The 9,910-nt window shown below is 36.0% G+C and overlaps 2 protein-coding genes across 2 annotated transcripts; both read left to right on the top strand.

The window, feature by feature from the left end:
• The first annotated feature begins 1,073 nt into the window (after positions 1 to 1,073).
• LOC104217098 (1-aminocyclopropane-1-carboxylate oxidase homolog 1-like) lies at positions 1,074 to 5,011 on the top strand. Its single transcript, XM_009767252.2, has 3 exons — positions 1,074 to 1,654; positions 3,566 to 3,887; positions 4,290 to 5,011. The coding sequence occupies exons 1-3, from the start codon at positions 1,149 to 1,151 to the stop codon at positions 4,539 to 4,541; spliced, it is 1,080 nt and encodes a 359-aa protein (XP_009765554.2). The 5' UTR covers positions 1,074 to 1,148; the 3' UTR covers positions 4,542 to 5,011.
• A 2,573-nt stretch (positions 5,012 to 7,584) lies between these two features.
• On the top strand, positions 7,585 to 8,900 carry LOC138889282 (uncharacterized). The gene is made up of 2 exons (XM_070172570.1): positions 7,585 to 8,374; positions 8,693 to 8,900. The coding sequence occupies exons 1-2, from the start codon at positions 7,585 to 7,587 to the stop codon at positions 8,725 to 8,727; spliced, it is 825 nt and encodes a 274-aa protein (XP_070028671.1). The 3' UTR covers positions 8,728 to 8,900.
• The last annotated feature ends 1,010 nt before the right edge of the window (positions 8,901 to 9,910 follow it).

The following is a 9,910-nucleotide window of genomic DNA, read 5'->3' on the forward strand; positions in this document are numbered from 1 at the left end:
TGATAAAATCTGCTAAGTTTACAAAAGGTCAGTCTTGCAATAGGATTTAGTGAAAATGTGTGAGGTATTTGGGAAAACTCAAAACACAAAAGTTGTAAGCTTTTGAAATAGCTTTCCAACAATATATTGTAGAGCCCAAACGAATCTTTATGAAAAACGTTATGTGCATTTTATAGAACAGTGCGCAATATACGCGCCCAGTGCGCGCCCCGAGCGCGGCCGCGCACCTATAGCAGTGTCACTGCCATTTTGCACGGTCAGGTGCATGGTCAGGCCTACATATGCGGGGGGCGCACTTGGGAGGTCATTTTAAATCCATACTTCGTCCTCCACAGCCCCAAAATATAAAAACTTGCTCTAGAAAGGGGAGCTCTCAAAAACCTAACTCCTTAAGGGTCCCTCCACCATCCAATATAAGTTCTAATGGTGATTCTAAGTTAATTTCAATTTCGCAACATCTTATTAACATGGGTAAACCTTCCATATCATTAGATATTTGATTGGGACATCATTGTTGAGAGAAGGAACCCTAGAACTCGAATTCAAGGGGATTGAACTTCAAAAAGGTAATGTTTTCACCCTCTAATTGATTCTAGCATTGGATTAATGATTATAGACTCTAGTTCATGAGATATGAGTTGATGGATTTGATAGAAAAGCATGAACGGTGGGATCCACACGAGCTTTTTGGGACGTTAATGGGGGAATTGGGGGGCTGTATTTTTTTAAAAGGAAGGGGGAAGGTTTTGGGCAGAAATGGGGGAAAGGGAAGGGATCTATTATTTATGTATATAAAATGCGGTAATGAACCACGCTTTATATAGCCATCTTATCAGCTACTATATAAAACACGATTTATTATCGTGCTTTATATACCTTAATGTCCCAAACAGCCGTTAAGGTAAAATGCGGTTTATAAAATAGAAACTTTTTTTTTACACCTAAAAAAGTGTTTTGAGTCTAAAAGAACCACATTTAGTTTCGTGGCTCCCGATTACAAGGATTTCGTGGTAGGTGTCCGTCAACGTAACGAAATATATATCAGTCACATGCTTTGTCCATTCTTTTGTCCCTTATCTTTTACAGTATATCAAATCTAAAAGAGAAGCAAAATCTTATTAGATTGAAAAACCCACTGTTCTTATAAAATGGCCGACTATGACAGAGCAAAAGAGCTCAAGGCTTTCGACGACAAAAAAACCGGAGTAAAAGGACTTGTTGATGCTGGAATTGTTCATATTCCCGAATTCTTCGTCACAACAGCAATAGAAAATGAATTCAATGCTAAAAATCTTGATTTGTGCTTTAACGTTCAAATTCCGATTATAGATTTCAAGAACATAGAGGAAAATGATTTTCAACGTAGAAAAATCGTTGAGCAAATTAGAGAGGCATGTGAGACTTGGGGTTTTTTTCAAGTTTTAAACCATGGTATACCTCAACATGTTATGGATGAGATGATCGAAGGAGTTAAAAGATTTAACGAGCAATCAAATGAGAAAAAGGAGTTTTATTCTAGGGATAATTTGAAGAAGGTGAAGTTTAATAGTAATTTTGATCTTTATCAGTCTAAGGCTGCAAATTGGAGGGATACACTAGGTTGTATCATGGCTCCTAATCCTCCTCGTAGTGATGAATTACCAGATGCGTGCAGGTAATTAAATTTTTTTATGCAATTACATTTTCTGCTAACTCCCTTTTCGATATGCTGTAGAAATATTTAGTTGTTTTAATAGAACTATGCCACATTGGGCACATGCGGATTCAGTATTTAAACTGTATGAGTTCAACCTCTAACACTTCTGCTCTGGGGCGGATATAGCCCTTTAGTTCCCATAACTTTAGAATAAATATATATGTAAAAACTTACTAAAATCTTAACATATGTTATATTTGAACTCATAATTTTAACAGTATAATGAGTTCAATACTGGAAATCTTAGAAATTGAAGTCCTTAAATTTAGATCCTGAATCGGCCTATGCTTCTGCTGCTTCTCTACCAATGAAAAATTACTCTTTCAAAAACCAAAAATATCCAGAAATTCATTTTTCTATTATCTCAGATAGGAAATATATGATCTGTCATGTTACCAATATGTTTTTACTATGCACATTTCGATAACAACAATAACAATAACAATAACCCAGTATAATCTCACAAGTAGAATCTGGGAGTGAAGAATGTACGCAGACCTTACCTCTGCCTTTATGGTATTTAATAGGTCGAACCTAAGATAAGACGTCTAAATGAAAAATACTCAATACTATCAAGTTTAAAGTTGGTCAATGTAATTGGTCCTGAAACTTTTCTCTATTGTGTCTTACTTTAAGGGTGTGTTTGGTACGAAGGAAAATGTTTTTCATGAAAAATGTTTGGTTTTATTACTTATTTTTCCTTATTTGGTTGGTGAGTGGAAAATATTTTCTATTGTTTTGTTAGAGAGTAGAAAATATTTTTTTAAAGAAAATATTTTTGATGCAACTCTCTTCACCTCTCCCCCCTCCCCCACCCCTTCCCAAGTCTCTAAAAATTAACACAACCCAAAGGAACTAATGTGTTGCTTTATTTTTTACGCAAAAAGCGCAAACTTTCGAACTTGTAAACTTCATAATTTTTAAATCCGTAAACTTCCAAACACATAAACCTCCGAACTCATAACTTTGGAACTTGTAAAATCTCAAACATGTAAATCGAAAGATGAAAAAACTAAAACTGAAAATATATAAAAAAAATATTTTTTTCAGGGTGGGGGTTGTTTGCAGAAAAACAAAAAAAAACAGAAATTTGAAATTAAAAAAATAAAGTAAAAAAACTGTTTTTGCGGGGGCGGGTTGGGTGGTGGGGTGCAGAAAAACGAAAAAAATGAAATTACAAAAAAAAGGTTAAAAAAAAGTTTTTTTTTGTGGGGGGGGGGGGGTGGGGAGCAGAAAAACGAAAAAAAACTGAATGGAGATTTATAAAATAAAAAAGTAAAAAGAAAAAATTCTTTTTTGTGTGAGGGTGTGTGTGTGTGTGTGTGGTGGGGGGGGGGAAGGTTTTGGGTGCATAAAAATAAAAATAAAAATAGAAATTTGAAATTACAAAAAAAAAAAAAAGTTTTTTGTGTGTGTGTGTGTGGGGTGGGGGGGTTGTTGGAGTGGTGGGGGTAGGGGTGCAGAAAAACGAAAAAAATAGAAATTGAAATTACAAAAAAAATTAAAATTCTGTGTGGGGGGGGTAATTTTCTTGCCTGGGGAAGGGGTAGCAGGGTGGGTGGTGACGGAAAAAACAATATATCCCAAAAAAAGCCTTTTTGGAGAGAGGGATTGGGGTTGGGTGGGTGTGGGTGTGGGGGTATGGGATGGGGAAATTGGGTGGGGAAGATTGAAAAGGTGTTTTGGAAAATATTTTCCTTCTCTTAATAAGGAAAACATTTTTTTCAATTGGAGGAAAATGAATTGATAAGGAAAATGTTTTCCAAAACATTTAAGCTAACCAAACCTGGGATCATTGGAAAATAATTTCCCTTCCTACCAAACACACCCTAAATGTGTGACTTTGTTGTTTTTTTTTTCTATGTATAGGAAGGAATTACTTGAATATTCTGAGCATGTTAGAGAGTTGGGAATTACAATATTTGAGTTACTAGCAGAGGCACTTGGGCTGAAGCCAAATCACTTGTTGGAAATGGAGTGTGCAAAAGGGCATTTCATTCTTAGTCATTACTATCCACCTTGTCCTGAGCCAAACAAGACTCTTGGAATTACAAAGCATACTGATCCAGATTTCTTCACCATTCTTCTACAAGATCACATTGGTGGCCTTCAAATTTATCACCAAAATCAATGGATTGATATTCATCCGGTGACCGGCGCTCTAGTCATCAATCTTGGAGACCTTTTGCAGGCAAGTATACCTAAAGCAAATTATATTAGTCTAGTAACCTTGACTAGAGGCGGATCTAGAGTGTTAGGAGTGAGTTTAGTCGGACACATCATTTTTTCAATAAAAACTGTAGATATATGTGAGAACCACTGAAAAACTAGGTTGCTCGAACTCTTCAAAAATGTTGTATGGTGCTTGTCGGATCCTCCAAAAGTAATGCATTTTTAAGGATCTAACAGGGGTTCGGCAATAATTTTGGAGAGTCCGAGCAACATAGCTGAAAAGTATATAAATGATAAGGTTTGAATCTCTGTTTTTAAAAGAACTCAGCATATCGAACCCTTTAAGTTTAAATCCTGAATTTGACTCTATTGGATTCTCTTTCTCCATTTGAACTAAGGACAACTTTTTTCGGCAATGCAGCTTCTCTCAAATGACAAGTTCAAAAGTGCTGAGCACAGAGTATTGTCAAAACATATTGGGCCAAGAATTTCAGTTGCATGTTTTTTCACAACTCAATTTCAGCCATTTGACAGACTCTATGGACCAATAAAGGAATTGTTGTCGGATGAAAATCCTCCTAAGTACAAGGAAACAACAGTGAGAGATTATGTATCCTACTACAACTCCAAAGGACTTGGAGCTCGGCCTTCACTTCTCCATTTAAGACTCTAGGAATTTTTTCTAAGTAGAGTTTATATATATGCTTTAAATATTGTATCATTTTTATATAAAAAATAAGATTGAAAATGGATGGTGATGGTGATTTCGGTAGATTGTGCAGGTGCAGCACTTTGTTTCTCCAATTATCACAGATTCAGAATTCGAAGTTTGCATCAGAAAAATGGGGATGTGTAAATGAAGAATCCTCTGTTTTACCTTTTTCTTTTTCCTTTCTATTTTTCTATTTGATATCCTCAATTATTGATACGTACTTATCTGTATCAGTTTGCATTGGAGATATCCTGTAGATAAGGATATTTATGCAGCCTTACCTTGCATTTCCACAAGAATTTGTTTTCATGGCTCGAACCAATGACCTCCACTTAGGTGCGCTGCTGATGGCACTTACTTTAATAATGGTCTATTTTTCATGATATTGTACTACTTGACATAAGATGACTATAAGAACAAATATTGGAGCATATCTTTTACTGAGTTCTTTTTGCAAACCATCTTGCTCGGGTAAAGCAGCCGTGGAAACAACCATTAATGCTTGTATTAGGGTAGACTATTTATATTATCATTTAAATTGTGGCTTTTTCCCGAACCCTGCGTGAACGCGAGATGCTTTGCGCATCGGGCTGTTGATCACGCCCAACTATGCCTTATAAAAGAGGACTAAGCGGTCGTTACAAATATAATCCGATTTACAAGTCCGGAATCGAATCCCACAGAAAACTAAGGCTTAACTGCAGTTGTTCACTGTCACCAAGAATACAAGCTTGAACAATTCATAACTTATAGATATTAAGATTCTTGTGTTTAACTAACTAACTAATAAATTAAAATAATAAATTAACATTAAAGATACTACATGTTAGAGAAAAGATTAAGGAGGTCTAGAGTTATGATTTCCCCAATTGTCGGAATACTTCCCGCTATGTCTTCTATAATTTCGCCTAAGTATTCTCTACCGATCATGACCGATCTGCGTGTTGTAATTCTCTCCCGAGTAATTACGACAATTTACTAGACATACTCTCCCGAGTTACGCTAGCTGGCTTTAATTACAGCTCACTTAGATCGCACCCAAGGTTTCGTTATCCCTAATCCCACCTTTAAACCCTTGGTTATTGATTCCTCACATACGCCGGGAGTGATGTTGTTCAACAAATACCTAAATATGCACTCTCTCCAGAGGAATACATACTAAATAAGCACAGCTAATTGAAGGCCCTTCAATCAACCACAAGAATAATATAGTTGAACAAATAGAGAAAATACTACGGCTCAATTGTATAAAAAACATAACAAGAATTTATCCTATAAAAGGTTCCATCAAAACCCTAGATAGCAAATTAGCTATTCATAATAGTATGTAAAACTACAATACTAAAAGTCATAACCAACAATAAAAAATAGGAAGAGGAAGGAAAAACTCGTAGAAGAATTCCCCGCCTTGCTCCTTTTGGGTCTCTGCCTCCTTAGGTCAAATCTGTGTCAAAAATTGGTCTCCTCCCCTCAAAATACCTTTTTTCCATGTATATATACCAAGTAGGGTCAGGCCCAAATAATTATACCTTCTCCTACGCGAAAAAGGACAAGTTTCCAGGCCTGGACGTCCACGGCCGCGGTCCGGGCGTGGTACTTTCCCAGTGTACTGCCTCAGTATGCGTTAGGTCAGCGGTCGCGGTTTCGACAACATTTTCACCTTATTCCGTTTGGAATTTGGAAACATATAAAACATGAGAATTGTATCCACTTGAGTTAGCTTTCCAACCATATATTGTAGAGCCCAACTGGAGTTTTGAGAAAATATTTATGTGCATTTTACTAGATAGTACGCAATATGCCTACTCGATTCTTTGTTTTATTGCTCTATCATCCGTTGATCCCCAAATACAATCCCGCCTTAATTTCTTGGGCTTTTACTCAGAATTCAAAGCTCCAAATTACTTGAATTCATTTCATAACATCTACATAGCTCGGAATCACTCCTATAAGGCATAAAACACACAATTAGTGCAAGACACAAGCGATTAAAGCTCAAACTCAATTAAAGTGCAGTAAATTTGAGTGTAATAAGTGATTAAAATACGTAATTATAGCCTATCATTAGCTGCCCTACCTCTTGCTCGGGTAAAGGCTTTGACTGGTCCTCGTCTACATCATTCAAACTCTCTATATCTATCATCTTCTATAATATTTCATTATAACGGGCTAAGATGTTTTCTAGAACTAATTTTTCATGTTATCTCATATTATATATTTTCTATAACAATATTGCACTATAATAGTTAAAAATTATCCGAACAAATGACACCATTTCAAAAAGGTTTGACTGTATTATTATGAGCTAGTAATGAAACACACATATATATAGTTCTGACTTGCTTTTATTTTAATGGGCAGGTGTGTAACCTACTGCTTTAGTGAATGATAAACAAATAACAAATTAACGTGCGAATTAATCTGTCATACGTCCCATATTTAACATAATACAAGTCTAAAACTTCGGTTAACCAATTAATTAAACATTAAATTATAATTTTCCGTAGACTTGTTGTAGCTGTTGAAGTGCTGCAACAGCTGGAAACTAAGGCAATGTGTTAGGTGACAAGCAGTAACTTTAGCTTATTGTTAGTTAGCTGTTAATAGTTAGTTATAACAGAATTAGGAAGGTTATTAGTGGTAATTAAAAGGAGATAGTTAGTTGTATATATATACACGTGTATATATCAGTGAAGAGTTCACTTCACTTTTAATTAGATCTGTTTTCTCTCAATATACAGAAGTTACAACTGATCCACAAGCTTCCACTCACAATCTTTATTTTCTTCCTTCTTAGTTGAGCTTAACCATCAGTCAATAATGATGGATTTAACATGGTATCAGAGCTAAGGGAATCGATCGGAGCTGTGAAGATCTAGCTTTAAGAGTTGTTCTGTGAAATTGTTGAGAGAATTTTTTCGATTGTACTTCGTCTTCTTCAAAATTCCCAATTTCTGAGCAGGCTGATAATGGCTGAGGTAGACATTGACAATCCACTTGGATCATGAACACTGTCTCGCTAGAGTTGGTGAACGGAATAGTATATGCCAGCAATGCTCATGAAGTTTGGATTGATTTGCAGGATCGTTTTGACAAGATCAATGGATCAAGGATCTATAATCTTCAACGAGAAATTGCTACAGTCTCTCGAGGTACTTCCAGTATCTCTGCTTATCATTCTAGACTTAAGCTGTTGTGGGATGAGTATAGTGCACTTATTCCAACTCTGCTTGTGATTCTTGAAACAAGAGAATTCATAACACATCTAGAACAACAGAAATTTTTTCAATTTTTGATGGAATTAAGCAATAGCTTTAGTGCCATTAGAAGTCAGATGCTGCTCATATCACCATCACCAATTGTGAGTCGTGCTTATGCTGTGTTGATTGATGAAGAGAATCAAAGGAAGGTCCATATGACTAATATACCTCTAAATGAGGTGAATGATTCTACTGCTTTAATGAGTTCAAGAGATAATTCACAGAAGTTCAAAAAGTATGGAAATCTATATTGTGAGTATTGCAGAACCAAGGGTCACACTAAAGATACTTGTTACAAATTGGTGGGCTATCCACCTGGTTTCAAGGGAAAGAAGAAGCAAGAGTATCGACAAGCTAATGCAGCCATAGGTGATGTATTTCATACCAAGGATGATGTGATCCAAGCCACCACAACTGCAAATTCTAATGTGGCAAGACAAGGAATGCATAACTATTTTATTGACGAGCAGTACAACCAGATAATAAAGCTATTGAATCAGGACAATGGAGAAGAATTTGCAGCTAATATGGCAGGTAATACTGACTCTCAACTGGATTAAACGTGTGATACTCCTTGGATCATTGATACTAGAGCAATAAACCATATGACTTCAAACATTAATTTGCTGAATGACATAACTAAATTGCCTAACACCAAAAGAGGTAATGTTCATATGCCAAATGGTAAAATAGTACCAGTTATGTACCAAGGAAAATGTAAAATCACAGGTGGTGAATTAATTCAGAATGTTTTATATCTGCCTGACTTCAAATACAACTTACTATCAGTCTCAAAATTGACTAAGGAGTTGTTTCTCAGCACTTTTCTTTCCATCATTTTCTGTATTCCAGGACCTATGCACTGGAAAAGTGAGGGGGATTGGTAAAGAAAAGGGTGGCCTTTACTTGTTACCAGATGGATCAAGTGCAAATAAGCTCAAACAATAGATTAGAGGTTGTTTGGCAGAAGATGCAATATCAGACAATAATGTATGGCATTGAAGGCTAGGACATGTACTAGCAAGAGTGATGATGCAGTTGAAATTCATGAAGAACAAAATGCCTATAGATTGCAACTTCAATACATGAATTATATGTCCATTAGCAAGACAAACTAGGAAACCTTTTCCTCTCAGTACAACTAGAGCATGAGTAATTTTTCAGTTAATGCATGTAGATATCTGGGGACATTACAAAGTGCCTACCTCTAATGAAAATAGATACTTTTTGACACTTGTAGATGATCATTCTAAGATGATTTGGGTGTTCTTAATGAAATTGAAAAGTGATACACTTGTGATTTTAAAGTCTTTTATCAAGATGGTGAATGTGCAGTTTAATCACAATGTTAAATGCCTTAAAACTGATAATGGAGCTGAGTTTTTTAGCTCTGAATGTACAACTTTTTTATCAGATAATGGGATACTACATCAAAGTAGTTGGCCACAGACTCCACAATAAAATGGAGTGGTGGAAAGGATACATAGGCATATCTTAGAGGTGGCAAGGGCACTAAGTTTCCAAGGTGGTATACCATTACATTTCTGGGGAGACTGTGTCTTAGCAGCTGTGTATCTGATAAATAGATTGTCATCTTCTGTTCTAAGTGGTAAATCACCATATGAGGTTTTTCACAAATCACCACCTTCACTACTGCACTTAAGGGTCATAGGGTGTCTTTGTTTTGTTACAATTACCAGGAAGCATGATAAACTTCTGCCTAGGGCAGTAGCAGCAGTTCATATGGGATATTCCACATCTCAAAAGGGATATAGATTATACAGTCTCAAGGACAAGAAGTTTTTTATTAGCAGAGATGTTATATTTAGAGAGGATGTGTTCCCATTCATGGTGATAAAAGAAGGAAAAGTACCTCCATTATTTTTTTGAAGCAACTAGAACTATGCAGCAGAACAACATGCAATTTCACAACAACATACCTCTACTCATGAAATGCAGACTCCTAATCAAGAACTAGATCAACTACATGCTGAACATGATGCTACAATACCCTAGTTGGATGACTTATCTAGCAATGATTATGAGGAGGTCCAAACCACTGAGATAACA

Source organism: Nicotiana sylvestris, chromosome 4 (genome assembly GCF_000393655.2).
Source record: "Nicotiana sylvestris chromosome 4, ASM39365v2, whole genome shotgun sequence".
In the NCBI taxonomy this organism is placed as follows: domain Eukaryota; kingdom Viridiplantae; phylum Streptophyta; class Magnoliopsida; order Solanales; family Solanaceae; genus Nicotiana; species Nicotiana sylvestris.

Coding starts and splice junctions, on each gene's coding strand:
- LOC104217098 (XM_009767252.2), top strand. CDS start 1,149: ATGGCCGACTATGACAGAGCAAAAGAGCTCAAGGCTTTCGACGACAAA. Junction 1,655..3,565: donor GAATTACCAGATGCGTGCAG/GTAATTAAATTT, acceptor TTCTATGTATAG/GAAGGAATTACTTGAATATT. Junction 3,888..4,289: donor ATCTTGGAGACCTTTTGCAG/GCAAGTATACCT, acceptor TCGGCAATGCAG/CTTCTCTCAAATGACAAGTT.
- LOC138889282 (XM_070172570.1), top strand. CDS start 7,585: ATGAACACTGTCTCGCTAGAGTTGGTGAACGGAATAGTATATGCCAGC. Junction 8,375..8,692: donor ATTTGCAGCTAATATGGCAG/GTAATACTGACT, acceptor TCTGTATTCCAG/GACCTATGCACTGGAAAAGT.